Source organism: Xiphophorus hellerii, chromosome 9 (assembly GCF_003331165.1).
Source record: "Xiphophorus hellerii strain 12219 chromosome 9, Xiphophorus_hellerii-4.1, whole genome shotgun sequence".
NCBI classification, from domain to species: Eukaryota; Metazoa; Chordata; class Actinopteri; order Cyprinodontiformes; family Poeciliidae; genus Xiphophorus; species Xiphophorus hellerii.
Window position 1 is genome coordinate 1,543,425 of NC_045680.1, and position 17,582 is coordinate 1,561,006.

General features: G+C 36.0%; 1 protein-coding gene across 1 annotated transcript in view; it reads left to right on the plus strand.

The window, feature by feature from the left end:
* The window catches only part of LOC116726366 (glypican-5-like), a 63,829-nt gene that overhangs the window by 22,724 nt on the left and 23,523 nt on the right, over positions 1-17,582 (plus strand). Inside the window, exon 8 of the mRNA XM_032573066.1 lies at positions 9,574-9,694. Coding sequence (XP_032428957.1) covers positions 9,574-9,694 — 121 coding nt within the window. The remainder of the gene's footprint in view (positions 1-9,573; positions 9,695-17,582) is intronic.

A 17,582-nucleotide genomic window follows, 5' to 3' on the forward strand; every position in this document is an offset into this window, starting at 1 on the left:
GCCGAAGGTTTGAGTCAGTTGAGTCAAAACCAAACTGATCAAAGAGACTCGACGCTTGAAAGACTGATGGCATAAAAATTAACTTTCTTTGTTCTCTGAAGTATTTAATAAAATCTCCGCACAGACTTTGTACATCTTCAATACCATTTTCATAAAATCTACTTTTCATTTCAAAGTTTTGTAGCTTTAAGTCAATATTGCTTTTGGCCTTTCTACTTATCTGATTGTTTAGCATACATACTTTGATTAGCTGCAAAGTCATGCTGCGGCAGATTTTCAGATTTTTATGGACGTGCTGAAAAATGTGATCTTTTACATAATTTCTTCACATTTCAATCCAATTGAAACAATTTTTTTAGATAACAGAAAGAAAACTCTAGAAGCCCTGTTAGGGATTTTTATTTATTGATGGTCTCATTTGCGTAGCGTTTTTTAATCTGAAAAGATGTCAAGCATTTTAATGCAAATGCAATGTTTCTAATCTTTCTTGAATTTAGTGTCTTAACAGCAGAATTTTATGGCGCTGCTGCAATAAACACTCGATCCTTGCAGTGGAAAATAAAAATACACAAAGCCAAGTCACGTAGAGTGAAATGAATCAGCAAAGGCTCTGTTTATATTTTGTATTTGAAATATTTATGCTATAAATTTGTATTGAATTAAGGTTTTTTTAAGTACTGCAAATTGGTCTTCTAGGGGAAACAGTATAACTTTCAAATGAACCCAAAAGACGTGCTAAACCCTAACGGACCCTTTAAATGTTTTCCCATCAGATGACAGAGCATATTTATTCAGTATTAGTAGCACATTATTGGTTAAAAAAATGACACACATCAATTGAGAAAGCTAGGAAAAATGTGTAATACAGTTTCCATTGCATAATAATTTTTAACAAGCAAATAAACCCAGTATTTATGTCATCAAGAACCAAAATATGAAGATTTTATAGAACATGTAAACATCTTATGGATTATTTTTCAGGAATAATTCAAACGTTATCTGAGTACTGCCAAATAGGGAGGCAGAAATATAGTATTCATAATTCTTTTTGTTTTTTAATTGAAAATTATTTATTTCCCAAAGTTAAGACAATGTAGACGGGATATCATTTTGCAAAAGTTAAATAATTCTCTTTTTTTCTATAAATTTAACAAAATAAAATATTTTCACAAACTGTTATTTTCATTGCTTAAAGTATACATATATAGAAGCTTACCAGGGGCATCATTTAAATTTAAACATTTGAAGTGAGACTTCTCTCATTTTGTGGAGACGCTTTCTATTGTGATAGCTTTTTGCTTCCAGAAGGGGGCAGTATTGCACCAGCATCCCAAACCGAAGAGAATATAAAATATGAAGCTAAGTCTCCAGGAAGTATCCAAACCGCAGCATTTATTACCAACATCCAGGACGACCAGAAGCACAGGTGCATGCTTCATATGTTTGTAATGTTGTGCTTGTATATAAATAAAAAGGTGCATGGATGCATGTGTGTGAAGTTAAATAGCAGAGATGCTGAAATGACTAAATCTCACTCAGTTGTTATTTTCGCTACTCTTCTGTAAATCCGTGTTTGCGTCACACTGGAAACACTTTAAAACCCTCAGTGTGGATGAAACACCCGGAGGAATCAGGGATGGATGTCTGTGTTCGTTGCCACTGGCAGCCTTGAAGAATCCGACGGCTGCGGGAACGCGCCGTTGTCAGACGGGTGATTTATGTCTGCCGCTGTCCGGATCTTATTAAATGTCACTCATAGTCACATCTCGCTGTGGCACAGCCACTGCAGTATTATCATTTGGTGTCAAACACCCAGTAGCCGTTCCATCTGTAATCTGCCCAAAAAGCCCATTTAAAGCCCTGACAGGTTCCTATTCACTAAAGGGAGCAGCACATGCTGGACAGAAGAAAAGGCTTTTGATAAGAACATACAATTTATTTTCAGGATTTGTTTTCTTTAAAGGCTATTATTTAGCTTTAGCTGATCAGTTATGATAGTGATAATCAGGAGTTGTTTTTTAAGACCTCTACTTTCAAAAGAGTTTTTTTTACTGTCTACTCAGAGACAGCATGTGTTTCACAGTGTCTGGAACTTTGTTTTCTTTTGTCCCCGACCTTTAGTTTCCTCGTTATAATCTAAAAAAATGGAAGAAAATCAAGTTTTCTGTAAAAATGTAAGAAAAAATACAACTGTAGGCTAGAAGTAAATTAAGACACCCCTATCTCTGTAAACGCTTAAGTTAGCTGAAATCATTCAGCGCTATCAAACACAAAATCTTACCAAGTATTTTGTTCCAGTTTCTAGTTCAAATATTTTATTATATGAGCTACTTCTCAGAGCAACGCTGCTAAAAATGTTAGCAGTGTTTAGTCTAGAATCTAGAGGGCCACATAAAAAGCTACGGCGGGCCAGATTTGGCCCACGGGCCTTGAGTTTGACACTTATGCCGTAAGTGAAGCTTCAGAAATAGCAAAAGTTTTTAAAGAGACAGAAGCCCAATTTCAAGGCGTTAAATTACAAAATCAAATGTCTTTTAAGTCTTATTTGATATATCTTGCATTTTTATAACAACTGAAGTTAACATACATAATACTGCCCCTTTAATATACTGTTGGTCAAAGTTTAAAAGGTTCATAGTGTCTAAATCTTGGTTAAATTATTTGTTGTATTTGAGGCAACTAAAAAGTGATAACACACAGATGAACTCCTTTACACTTGATGTCTTTAAAAGCATTTGCTCTCATTGCCTAATTAGCTTTCAGATAATATGTGTTGATGTAACTCTCATATCTGCTGAAAAGTCTGAGAAATTAATAATGTGAATCTAACCCACTGTGAGCCTCACCCCTTATTAGCCTTTCACTAGCAATGCTACGCTCAAGGCCCTTTGCTTCATTAATTATTGATTTTGCAATAACATATTGCATAGTCATAGCAAAATAAATGCATTGCTGTGTTGCAATTTCATCATATTTTTTCTGACAAAACTTGGATTTCATAATCAATACTGCTTTATCTGTAGCGTTCATATTTATAAACTGTATGTGGATCAGCTTAGCTTAAAATATTAATGTTATACAGTTCAATTTCCTTGCACATAGGTGAATCTGATGTAGTGTCAGTATTTTAGTGCTTTTATTATTTTTTAGTGCATTTGATGTGCAGTTGTTTCCTAAAGATCTACAACATTAAAGAAAACGACATCGTTAATCGCATTAGAATGATATATTACACTCATTTCCATTTGCTGCGTTTCCCTCGTTACTAAAAAGGTCACCGAATTAGAAGCTTCCTTCTTGTTTCTCTCTGGGAAATTAACATTTAAATGTAAAACCAAACCGTGTTATGTAAAAAAAAAAAAAAAGGTTACTTTTCTGCACTGCTGCACTTTTTGCATCGACTTGTAAGAATAAGTGATGCTGAAGTTGTTTTCCTCTCACTACCTGATTACAAAGATCTAATTTGTAGACATTCTGCTGCCTCCACCTTCGGGCCTTTGGGCTCCATTAACCGCTGAGCTCTGAGAGTCATTAGAGGAGAAAATTAAAATACTCACCATTGCGTTTTTCACAATTAAGCCGGTTGGTTGCCTTGTTATGGAACATAATAACCCTTTGATGTTTGTCTACGGACAAATATCTTGCTGAAAAACTGCAGTCTTGGGTCTTCTGCTCTACATCAAAAAGCTGCTTCATTATGTCGCATTTATGAAACCAAACTCAAAGCAGCTTCAGAAAACAAATACTAAAGCTTTGTGCCTTTTTCTAGTTTCAAAGTCATACACTTTAAAACATTTTAAGATGGTTTTACTTGAAAAGGAACGTCCACCTGCTGCTTTGAAAATGCAATTTGAGTCAACGAGAAAATTGTTTTGGTTTTAACTCAGAAATTAAAGTTCATGAAGTCGATTTAACGCCAAGAGACATGTTGTCTAAACATTGCTTTTTAAGTTCATTAATCTTGAATTGTGGGTTTTAACTTAAAGCTGCAATTCAAATGATTTCTCTATTATTTTCAAGTTAAAATAACTTATTTTACTGTAGAATAATTAAAATTCTTGTTTCTAATTGCATGAGTAAAATTTCTGATCTTATGATGAATTTTATTTAACATCATAATGAATTTTGCTCAATAATATTTAGTGTGAACAGGACATTAAAATAAACATTTTCCTTAATAACACACAAGAGTCAGATCAATGTAACACACTTCTATCTCAGGATACAAAAACATACCGCTAAGCATTCTGGGAAATAGTCCCTACTCCTGTCTTTTTCTCCTTTCAGTTTCTTTATGTGCAAACCTAAAAACTCTAGTTCATTAAACAATTGGAGGTTTGACAAAAATCTTTCACAAATTCACACATTCAGGTTAAAAATCTAAAACTTGCTAAATTTATTTGGCTTACAGAGCAGAAGAGAGTAGACACAACTAAATGTGGCTGAAATGTTTTACAGTGTATGTCTTTGAAACTCACCTCAGCTGTGTGTGTTACTTACGGTTAATAAACACCAACGCATTCTGAACTTTAATAAGGATTAAAGAAAACCTAAATAAATACTTCAGTTCAGTGTTTGTGACGTGTTGACAGGACAGAGGCAGTGGGCGAGAGGCTGAAACTGATCCCTGAAATCTCTGCTGGAGCCTGAGGAATCTTGGGATTTTCCCTGAGGGGAAAAAATATGGTTTTTAATTGCTCTTTTATTCATTCTTTTGTTTTTTTCTTCCTTCTTGCTTTTTCTTCCCCTTCCGCTGTCGTCGGTTTTACATTCTCCCCTGGTGGGGGCATGCCTTTCATGAGACATGTTAATACGTTCACATGTACCCGTGTATCCTGTTATTGTGTGGGATCACTCTGCTGCACATCATTTCCTGTTTTCCTTTCTTCCCAATGCTGCACTGAATTGCAGAACTTAAATGACTCAATAAGCAGAGATTATCAAGGATGCACCTCCTGATCTTTTGCTTTTCATTGATATATCTTTGCAGGCCATGAAAGCAGTTTCCATGGTGACATTGTTGAAAATGGATAATTTTTGTTTACTTTGCAATTTACATATACGGGTAATGTCTGACTATGTCAGGTTTCATGTAATATAGCAATATTAGATGTTTTTATCTGAGATAATCTGAGATTATGGGAATGAGCTTCAATAAATGTCTTTAATCTGCACAGACAATGCTTAATTTTTAAAAGAATACCAACAAAGAATATGTTCTATATGTCCATCAATACTAGATTAATTATTAAACACCAAATCTTGTGTGGAAAACAAACAATTTAAACTAAATCTTTCATACAAACTTCAAGTTGTTTGTTTTTTTGCTACTTTATTTGTTAAACACTGCATCATTGTTGAAGGATGAGCTGCAAAAATAAACCTTGAATAAAGTAATTTCTAAAAAGAAAAAGCTTTTATAATCTTTCAGCCTGCATCCTTTTTTACCCAGCTTGGGAATGAATGTCATATTAGTTTTAAACTTGAATAAAAATGTTAAACATGTAATGTTTATTAAGACTCTTGTCATCTCATTAGGTTTGGTTTAATGTAACAAACATTTAAATAAGATCTTAGATCAGAGATTTAATATAAGACAGTTTTCTCAATTGTTTGACATATTTAGTTGGAAATCAGGATCAATATCTTTAATTTTTACCTAAATCTGTCAATAAGAAAAAGCCAAATTCCTTCTGGAGAAAAGTGGTTTGGTCAAAAGATATAAATAATATTTTGTCTCAATGATAAGAAAAATGTTTAAAGGAGTAAAAATGAGAGTTTCAAAAATAAGAAAACTGTATAAGCTGTCAAATACGGTGTTGGTAGCATCATCTTTGTTAAACTTCCTTATTCTTTGTGAATTGCATTAAGAATAGAAGAATAATTCAATTGTTCAACTTAATTTAAATGCTGGGACAGATTTTAATAAACTCCACAAATTCTGCCAAAAAAACAGGTTGTAAACTCCAAACAAGTTAATTTATTCCTATAAAAAGCTAGAAAACATTTCTTCAGACATTACGGGGCTTCGTAGTTAGTCTATAATTATAATTTTGACCCACTGAAATCCTACTTGTTGGTATTTTATCTCCTTTTCTCCAGAATTAACACACTTTATAGTGCATGAAAGAAAAATTAGTTCTGTTTATTCATATACAGGCTTAATTTTGGCATAAATCAATGGTTTCTCCTATTGACAACATGATCAAGTCTGACAGTTTTTGTCCTTAACAGATTTTCCTTTCACTAGAGAAACAATAATTATCATAAAGTGATGAAATTATGACTTCCAGCTGCTGTTCAGGCAATATTTTGACTACAAGCTGAAATTTATTTGCATGACACCATATTCATGCTTCTTTGTTGCGTTTTTGACCCACTGCCTGATGTTATTTCTCCAACTTGTCTAATTTTCCCATGAGAATTTTCAGTTTTATCCTTTTTCAGATTAAGACTTGTTATGCGAGACGTTGGCTCAGAGCTATTTTGGAACAAACTTGCTCAAATGGATAATAATATTCATCTCTGGTGACCCTAAATGTTGTAGACAGCTGCCAGGCATAGCTGGACTCAGAACATTAACACTTTGTCTGATGTGGAAACAAGACCTTCACTGAGAAACACGATCTTTGTAAACCGAGAATCTGAGAGTTAATTAAAGGCTTTCAGTGCTGGGTGAAGTTTCTGTCTGATCCCAGACCAGCAGGACCCGGTCCTTCACATTGCAGCATCTTTTGGCATCGCCTCAGATGCAGCCACTAAGTTTTTGCTCACTAGTTCCCACAATCCCTTCCCCCTTGTTGCCATAGCCAGATTGTGTTTGTGTAGTGCAGGGCGTGGACTGTGTGGTTACTGAGTTGGTGGCTGATTGTATTAGCGAGCAAAGCTGGTGTGGAACATGAAATAATATGACTCATAAACTTCTTCTCTCTCACTCCATCTTTCTTTCTTTTGATCCACCCACCCTGACACCCTACAGAGGCGAAATGATGCGATGCAGGCTCCGCTGCAGAATGAGGCATCAGCTTGCAAGATGATCAAAAATTACAGGAAATGAAGAAATGTACACTCTCAGGCGGCTCCACCCAGTTATTCTTCACACATTAAATCGAACACAGATATCCACTAGAATATGTATTTATGTAAAATCGTCACATTGCATAAATAATATAAAGTAAAATAATTTTGTTTTGGGAATTTTTACTCTTAAAAGATGCAAATATTAACTGTAGCTTTAATTTTACTTTGATAATGAACCAATCTTCACAAATTTTGGTGTCTTAAAATAGATTATCCTTTTATCTAGGTAACATATTCTCACTGAATTTATTTTAGATGTATACATAAGTTTAATTTTAGTAAATATATTCAGTGATGCAAAAACATCATTTATAATAATAACATTTTATTTATAATCCACTTTACATGTCAATCTCAAAGTGTTACAGAATTAAAATAAAAACATTAAGCAATGTAAAAAAAAAAAAAGAAACTCATTTAAAAATATTAATCATAAAATCTTTTATTTATTTACTAAAAAAGCACTGCCAAATATAATTGGGCTGGAATCCATTTGTAATAGGTTTTCCTTTTAAATAATATTTAATTACAGTATTTATGAACTTTCAATTATTAATCAGTTCCTTTTTGTCTCTTTGGGATGTAAGTACTACAGAACCAGGCCTCTATTCAAAATGGGAAAGACAGGGGAACATGCCATGTAGGTAATTAAGATGTGTTTCGACCTTCATAAGTGACGACAAGGCTACCAGAAAATAGCTTTTCATTTTAATTTACCCATATCTACAATCGGAGCATTAATCAAAATGAGCAACTGTAATTGTGACACTGCAAAAAAACAAAATCTTACCAATTAATTGTGGTCTAGTTTCTAATGCAAATGTGTCATTACACTCAAAAAAAGACAACAGTAAATTGCAAGTAATTTTTCAGCAAGATAAAGGAGCAATTTTTAAGTCAATAATTCCATACTATTGACAAAAACGTACTAATTTCATTGGCAAATTATTTCACTTGTAACAAAATATTTTTCCCACGTTATAAGTGAAAAAATACGACAGTAGAACTAATACTTTTTTCATCAATATTAAGGAATTATTTAATTATTATCAGCTGAAAAATTACCTGTAAGTAAGTTTTGCCTTATTTTAGTTGTACTTCACACCGAACGCGTTTTGCGCGTCAAAAACTCATCCAACGCTTTAAGTTCGACGCGTGTGCACTTTGAAGTCAGACGCTTGACATTTTTCTCTAGACGCGCATTGGATGCGTCAAAATCGCTCTTGGCTGACGTTGAGAGGAGACTCCTTGGCATACGTGTCCTTCAACCTCTTCCACAGTCTCCTGCATATTTTGTCTATATAAATAAGTTTGTTTAAAGTTCATAGACTCAACGTTGGATTTGGGTAGCTCAAATGTGGGGAAAATATTTCCAAGTAGTAAAAGTTATAACTTATTGTCTTCCAATCAAGGTCCTTTCTTTTCCTGACTCTGTAGTCATAACTTGATTAGGACGTTGATTATAGGACGAGAGTAAACAGTGACAATTCGTGGGTTTTTTTCTGAGATCACGTTGGAAAATGCACTATTATGGGCTGGTTGACGGCCATAAAATAAGTTCAGATTTTTAAACTTCAGCATCGGATGCGCCTGATGCGTCCAACGCTTGAAATGCTTCAACTCGCGCAGCGCTTGACGCGGATCCACATAGACTATAAACGCAAACCAGACGCGCCGACGCTCAAAACCTGTTTGGTGTGAACGGATATTTGCATTAGAAACTAGACAAAAATACGCTGTGAATCTTACCATCTGGGAGGTAAAAATAAAACATCTGAAGAACTGGTGTTCTGTAATATATGTTGATTAAATTTAAGTCCTGAACAGAACTGTATCGCATGGTTTGGATTGTGCATTTGGATAAACATTAGCAGCACACAGAAAATCTGTCGGGGTTCTGCACATGATAGATGAACTAAATTCTCACAATACATAAATTTTTTATGGTTTCTCCTCCTGGATAATTTAATTTGTGACTCATTTTACAGCTAACAGAGTTTAGCATTGCTCAGGTTTTGAAAACACATCCATCCTCACAATTCGACTTCTGAGAAAAAGATTATTCTGCCCTGAATGTGAGTGTGACTCATCCGTTCAGTAACAGTGGTTTTAATGTTTCTACATGAACTTTCTAGATAAAAACGTCTGTGTTTTCTCCCAGATGTTGATACCTGCGTTCCTTTTCACAAGTCTCCGTCATGTGAATTGTTCCATTTTAGGAAAACAAAGTTGCCTTGAAATTAAAGCTTATGCCAGTTTCAGATCAAAGGCCAGGAGGAGAAAATCAGTGGTTACAGTAATGGTTGGTGCAAGTTTCCAGAAACGGTGTTTGATGTGATGGAACAAGTTGTATATTTTGTGCATAAAGTGAATCGTCATGTGCTTCACGAGTGTGTTAGAACCGGGGCAGTGAAGCAACACATGCACAGCTAAACTGTAGCAGGAAGACGTGCATGTTTATCTCAAATTGTGTGTGTGTGTGTGTGTGTGTAGTTATGCAGGTCACGTTGTTGGCAGCACTTTGAAATCCCAGAAGGAGAATCCAGAGATGTCTATACGCCACACAGATCCTGCCCTCAAGGAGGTGAAACAAAGGCTGGAGCGGCTAACGCAGGTAAAACGACACTGAAATCAGATTTAACTCACATATTAAAGCAGATTTTTGCATTTCCAGTTTCCCACTTTATGGTGTAATTATAATATATGTTGCACAGATGAATCATAGCGTCATGTGAACCCATAAATTGACACACTAATGACTGATTATTTATGCCAGGATTTGAAAGACAAGCAGAAATGAAGAGGAAAACCTACACACACGAATACACTGGAAAAATAGAAAAACTGCTTTGTGTACTTTCTAGTCCAAATATCTTATTGCACTGGAGTCACAATCAATATTGTGATTGATCATTTATGGCAGAATTTGAAAAAATAGAATATAAAAACCCCAAGAATGAAAAAGTTATCTGATTCTTTATACACACAAAATCTTACCAAGTATTTCTGTCTAGTTTTAGTGCAAATATCTTCTTACATAGGACATAAGACAAAACTAACTACAAGTAAGTTTTCAGCAAAATGTAGGAGCTTCTTTTAAGTAAATAATTTATTAATATTGTGTCAGAAAAGGTACTAGTTCACTGGCAGATTATTTTATTTATAAGAAAACATTTTCCCCAGTACTGAGTCTGCCAGTTCTTTTTTATTAAAAAGTATTATTTACTTAAAAAATGTTCCTATATTTTGCTAAAATGTTACTTGTAAGTTAGTTTTGTTTTATTTCCAATGTATTAAAATATTTGCACTAGAAACTAGACAGAAATATTTGGTAAGGTTTCGTGTTTTTGCTGTGTATGGATAAAGAACCTGACATTTTCATTTTTTTATGTCCTATTTTTCAAATTCTGGCATAAATAATTAATGATTAGTGTGACTCATTGTGACTCCAATGTAACAAGATATTTGGAATAGAAACTACACAAAACAGATGTTGGGTTTTTGCAGTGCATTTAAGTATGTAGGTTTTCTTTTTAAACATTGCACTTAAAATAGTTATCCTAAAAAAAGAAAAAACTGAGAAATATGTTCACCATTAAGTGGAAGAAGTGGGAAAATCAAATTTTTTCTGAGTTAGAAACAGGAAAGATGTGCAGAAATATGAGCTGCACGTTTCACGAGGCCCAGATAGTGAAGGCTGAGCTGAGCGGGTCAGTAAGGGGAAGGAAACGTGGTGAAACGGTGGAGAAGTGCAGTTAAAGCACAGGAGGAACTGAACCATGAAGTGGTGGAAAACAGCGACTGCTCTAATGAATGAGGTTTTCTTTTACGTCATTTGAGTGTTGGGGTGTGTGTGTGTTGCTTATCCGTGGATCCCACAGCACCAGAGTTAGTGTTAATTGAACTCTTTCAGTTATTTCAGCAAGTGACTAAATAATTCTAAGACTTGAAATAGTTAAAGCTTCTCAATTTCTTTTTTAAACATTGGAATAATTGCTCGTCTGCTTTGTGATGGTTGTGTCCTTCTTTTATTTGATGATTTATTAATTTTTTTTTATGGACCACTTTTTTTGTCTCCAAATAAAGATTTTCTGTCTTGTTGAAACAACTGAAAGAGTTAAATTAACGCCAATTCTGAGATGGACCAAATCGACTTGTCACAGCGTTGATTTAACTCTGCTGAATTATGCTCACTGCAAAAACACAAAATTTTACCAAGTACTTTTACTGGTGTAAATATATGAGCATTCTTTGAATAAGACAAAACTAACTGAACAGTAACTTTTCAGCAGCATAAATAAGCTTGTTTTAAGTCAGTAATTCTTGAATATACATCAATTCGCCTGCAATTTTTTTCACTTATAACAAGACATTTTTAACTCTTCTAAGTGAAAGAAATTAGCCAATGGAAATAGTACTTTTTTCAAAACTATGTTGACATTTTAACGGTGAATTTGACATTTGCAATGACTGAAAAAGTGCGGGGAACAGAGGGCACAAATACAGGAAGAGTCCTTTATGTATTAAATCGAGATAGAGATAATAGAAAGCTGACCAAAAGATAAAATAAAATAAAATGAGCAGCATTGAGGCCAGGGCGGATACAGCCCGCTCATGCTGTTGCTTATTTCAAAGGTACTAAAATACACTGCTCAAAAAAATAAAGGGAACACTCAAATAACACATCCTAGATCTGAATGAAAGAAATATTCTCATTGAATACTTTGTTCTGTACAAAGTTGAATGTGCTGACAACAAAATCACACAAAAATCATCAATGGAAATCAAATTTATTAACCAATGGAGGCCTGGATTTGGAGCCACACACAAAATTAAAGTGAAATAACACTACACGCTGATCCAACTCTAATGTAATGTCCTTAAAACAAGTCAAAATGAGGCTCAGTATTGTGTGTGGCCTCCACGTGCCTGTATGACCTCCCTACAACGCCTGGGCATGCTCCTGATGAGGTGGAGGATGGTCTCCTGAGGGATCTCCTCCCAGACCTGGACTAAAGCATCCGCCAACTCCTGGACAGTCTGTGGTGCAACGTGACGTTGGTGGATGGAGCGAGACATGATGTCCCAGATGTGCTCAATCGGATTCAGGTCTGGGGAACGGGCTGGCCAGTCCATAGTTTCAATCCCTTCATCTTGCAGGAACTGCTGACACACTCCAGCCACATGAGGTCTAGCATTGTCCTGCATTAGGAGGAACCCAGGGCCAACCGCACCAGCATATGGTCTCACAAGGGGTCTGAGGATCTCATCTCGGTACCTAATGGCAGTCAGGCTACCTCTGGTGAGCACATGGAGGGCTATGCGGCCCTCTAAAGAAATGCCACCCCACACCATTACTGACCCACTGCCAAACCGGTCATGCTGAAGGATGTTGCAGGCAGCAGACCGCTCTCCACGGCGTCTCCAGACTCTGTCACGTCTGTCACGTGTGCTCAGTGTGAACCTGCTTTCATCTGTGAAGAGCACAAGGCGCCAGTGGCAAATTTGCCAATCCTGGTGTTCTCTGGCAAATGCCAAGCGTCCTGCACGGTGTTGGGCTGTGAGCACAACCCCCATCTGTGGACGTCGGGCCCTCATACCATCCTCATGGAGTCGGTTTCTAACCGTTTGTGCAGACACATGCACATTTGTGGCCTGCTGGAGGTCATTTTGCAGGGCTCTGGCAGTGCTCCTCCTGTTCCTTCTTGCACAAAGGCGGAGGTAGCGGTCCTGCTGCTGGGTTGTTGCCCTCCTACGGCCTCCTCCACGTCTCCTGGTGTACTGGCCTGTCTCCTGGTAGCGCCTCCAGCCTCTGGACACTACGCTGACAGACACAGCGAACCTTCTTGCCACAGCTCGCATTGATGTGCCATCCTGGATGAGCTGCACCACCTGAGCCACTTGTGTGGGTTGTGGAGTCCGTCTCATGCTACCACGTGAAAGCACCACCAACATTCAAAACTGACCAAAACATCAGCCAGACAGCTTAGGTACTGAGAAGTGGTCTGTGGTCCCAACTGCAGAACCACTCCTTTATTGAGTGTGTCTTGCTAATTGCCAATAATTTCCACCTGTTGTCTATTCCATTTGCACAACAGCAGGTGAAATTGATTGTCAATCAGTGTTGCTTCCTAAGTGGACAGTTTGATTTCACAGAAGTTTGATTTACTTGGAGTTATATTGTGTTGTTTAAGTGTTCCCTTTATTTTTTTGAGCAGTGTACTTGCACTGGAAACTTCACACAAAATCTTACCAAGTAAATTCCTTAATATTGCTGAAAAAGTTCTTGTTTCATTGCCAGATTATTTAACTTATAACAAGACATTTTTCCCCTGTTATAAGTTAATTTATCTGCCAACGGAACAAGTACTTTTTCATTAATATTAGGAAATTATTTACATAAAACAAGTCTCTATATCTTGCTGAAAAGTTACTTTTAAGTTAGTTTGTCTTACTTCAAGTGTACGAAAATATTTGCACTGGAAATTAGACCGTTTTTGGTTAGATTTTGTGTTTTTGCAGTGCTGCCAGTGGAGGCAGGGTGATGCTTTAGGAAATCTTCTGCTGGGATCAATATGAAAGTTACTTTGACACAAATCACCAACCGAAGAATTGTTGCAGGCCGTGTTCATCGGCTCATGGAGGGAAATTTCTGTGAGGGTTGCAACCTCTCTCAACGCTACAATCTATCCACAAAGCAGATATGGTTCAGGAAAAATTTAAAGGGCACATCAATAAATTTGAGATGTTGTCAAATTTCCCAGATCTCAGTCCAGTTGAGTGTCTGTGATGTGCTGAACAAACAAGTCTGATCAATAGAGGCCCCACCTCACAACCTGCAGGAGTTAAAGGAAATGCTGCCAGCGTCTCGGTGCCAGATGTCGAAGCAAACCTTCAGGATGGAGTCGGATCTGAGCCCCGACATGTCGGCGGCGTCTTGGTAACGTTTGGCAGGTGATCATAATGTTGCGCCTGATTGACATGTGGCGAGCTGTCAAATCGATGCTTAATGAGAATTGAGTTTCAACCAGCAGAAAATCCCTGAATATGTATCTTCAGCTTTATTTCCTGTTCTGGGGAGTCTTTCTCTTTTTTAAATTTTTTGGCAGCTGCATTTGAAGCAGATCTGCAAACACAGCAGATGCATCGCCTGAAGTGTCTCCAGATCTGCAGAGTCACAAATATAAGCTGCAGTTTTAGATATTTTAGATATTTTATGCATAAAAAATACACTTTCAGCCAGAGACTCATTTTGCCAAAGTGCACCATAGAGCGCCATCAGGCCTGTTGCCATCAGGCTTTATAATGCCCAAGTCTGTGCTATTTGATTAAAATTTTTTCTGTGCTCCTTTATAGGTTATTTATTGGTTAATGTATTGCATATATATATATATATTACAAACTTTGTATTTATTACCTAAGCAATTTCCCCTTGGGGATCAATAAAGTATATTCACCAAATTTCCGATCTCAGGCAAATTAGAATCAGTGTGCAACACTGCTGATAAATTGTAATCAATATTGTCATAGTCCTTAGCAATATTATTGCATTTCATGTTTTTCTGATCTATTGCATCCGTGGAGGAAAAAGGTCCAGAAATTCAATTTTATGTTGGTTTATTAGCTAAAATAAAGATATTGAAAGACAAAACACTTGGTTTCATGATATCAGAAAACATAATGAGAACAGAAACTTTACCAGAAAGTGACAATAAAATGATAAAGTTTGGCTTTAAAATTAAAGTCAGACAGTGCATGTGGCCTCTTAGGGAAATATTATGGCAATTAATAACTCCTCATTTGATTCTCAATATTTATTCTGTTGGCTGTATCTAGAATTTTATTTATGTCTTGTCGTAATTGGATGCATTTTAAAGTATAAAAAAAGATAAGGCAATGTCACCTTAGATGTTAAGCTTGCCATGATATATTTGCTGCTATCAGTCATTATGAAGATAACTGTGTGATAAGTTATCTCGTCTTTAGTTCCAGGTCAGCAAAGATTCACTTTGTGACTCCTGAATGTCATTCAGATCTTCAACTTAACACATTAAGCTCAATTTCAAAGCAGGGGAATTGATCAGTCAGTCATAAAAGTAATCAATGTTATTAATAGAAGGATTATTTTCACGTCGAACATGTTTAGGACTGTAATTGAAAATGATGGGACAACGTAGGCTGAGTCTCTTTCCTCTGCTTTTGAAGCTCTTCCTGTTTTCCCTCTAATCTTGTTGCTAGGTCCATTAATCATGCTGCATTTAACATGTGTAACTGCTAAGTCAGCACTTACAGGGTGCATTTGTGGTTTGCAGTGGTTTTGCCATAAACACAAAAATGCACGCTGCACACGCACCACATAATCATTTATGCACGAGATTTCTAGGGCTCATTAATTCAACGCAAGTGGTCATTTTTATTTTGGAGAACATTTAATCTTATGTAAATATTCTTGCGTGAAGCATTAACTTTTTCTTTTTTTGTAAAAATAATAAAAGTTCAGTTTGTTGTAACAGGTCACAACATGGGACTGAAAAAACTATTTTACACCTTTAGAGGGTGTTTTCTTAGGGGACATGGAGGAATATTTCTTTCTTCCGCGTTATCTTGCAATTGCTTGGTTTCAGACACCCGACCCGGATGAGGCACAAAATTCAGATGGGGGTCAGGAAGTGGATTTTTCCGGTTCAAAACGGAGCAAAATGGATCACAGCGAGTTTGGTACTGCCCTAAATGGGCCGGTACAGACGAGGTATCTCGAAAAAATATGCATATATTTAGGATATGATCCATATTATCTCTGTAAAAAAAGACTTGTCATATAAAGTTAAAGATTTACCCGGCGTAGAAGTGATGGACATAAATAACTATCTGGAGCTCCTCATATTATACAATATATATATTATTACAGTATATGAAATAAAGCTTTCAAAAGCCTGGAGCACACAATCATTTAGTTTCAGGTTGGGTCAAACATTTAGGATCAAAAGACGCATTAAATGGCAGGTGAGCAGTGATAGTGTATGATAACGATGCTATCGCTAACAACAAGCTAACCCATGTTATTTCTATGTGCTTGGATCTCCTGGTACATAATTTATTTAGCTTCTGTAAACCCAAAATCATGCTGGAGTTGTGTGTTAATGTTGAGTCGTACTGCATTTGTAGGTCAAACATTCTCAGCAATCTACAGAAATCAAATTAAAAACATGGTTCATTTGAATGCTTGTCTTTCTAAGTAATTAATAAAATATCTGAAAATGCAATTTAAACGATGCAATCGCAAACTCTGGCATTGTTAGTTTCCTCACCTCCAGTTTTTAGCTGTAGATTGTTGACCCACTTTTCCCACCTTTTGTCAGTAAGTTGTTTTTTTTTTTAAAATAACCAATAAAGTCAGTTTTGATTGTGTCTTTTTTGTGTTGGTGGTCTGAATGGATCACAAATGTGCGGTTCCATCTCCGCCTTACACAAGCAAACGTAAACATGCAGTGAATAAATCGAGTTAAAATCAGGTTTTTGCATCAAAGAGAGTGAAATTTTAAATTGACATTTGTGACTGTATGCAAAATAGACCAGGGTGTATATAACACAAACATTTTGTGAGGTAACGCAAAAGAAAAATGTTTCCCCATGTTCCCTAGGGGCCTCCGTATTATCTGCTCCACTTTTTGTAAACAGAAAATTAAATGTGTACTTTTAATGATCTTTCATTGTCATTTAGAAGTTTAGTGTTGCATTATTATGCTTACTGGCACAGCGGCATATTTTTAAAGGTTGCTATTTGTCTGAAGTACAAGTTAATGCATGCCATTCATTAATTATCATTCCTGTCTGTCATTTGCCATTTATATACTCCCACAACAAGGATGAGAGATGGCTGAAAATATGAAACAGGAGAAAGAAGCATCTTTGGAATTTTAATCATTTCAGGAACCATGTTTCACAGATTTCTTTTTTTCCTGTTTCTGGTTTGCATCATGTGTAATAAAGTTTGATAAAAGCTTTTTTATCTACTGGGATTTTATTAGTGTATTCAGTCATTTACAGCACCAATCAGGATTTGTACGTACATGCTCAGCCAATGAAGATAAGCCTAATGAATCCAGAGGGAGCAGATTTTTGCTTTAACAAAGTGACAGTAGATGACAGGATGGGTCAGGGTGACTCATTAAAATATTTTCATTTCACTGTTGTCACTTGTTCCCTTCTGACCTTATGAACCAGTTTGTATCACATTACAGTAATGCAATTTCTTCTTTTATTCAGAAAATAGATGATTTAGAGGGCAAGTAAACACAAATAGTGTTAAAATAGAGATTTAGTTGCATCTCTTCCGGTTACAGCTCACTCACCGGATTATTAACATTTATTACTGACCTGCAATGAAAGTACTGCCATGTTTTGTTTTCTGATTTAGCAAAACTCAATTTTATCTGATAAATCTATAAATAATAACCTCCAAAAACTTGAGTTTGTAAATGTTTATAAAACACATAGAATAA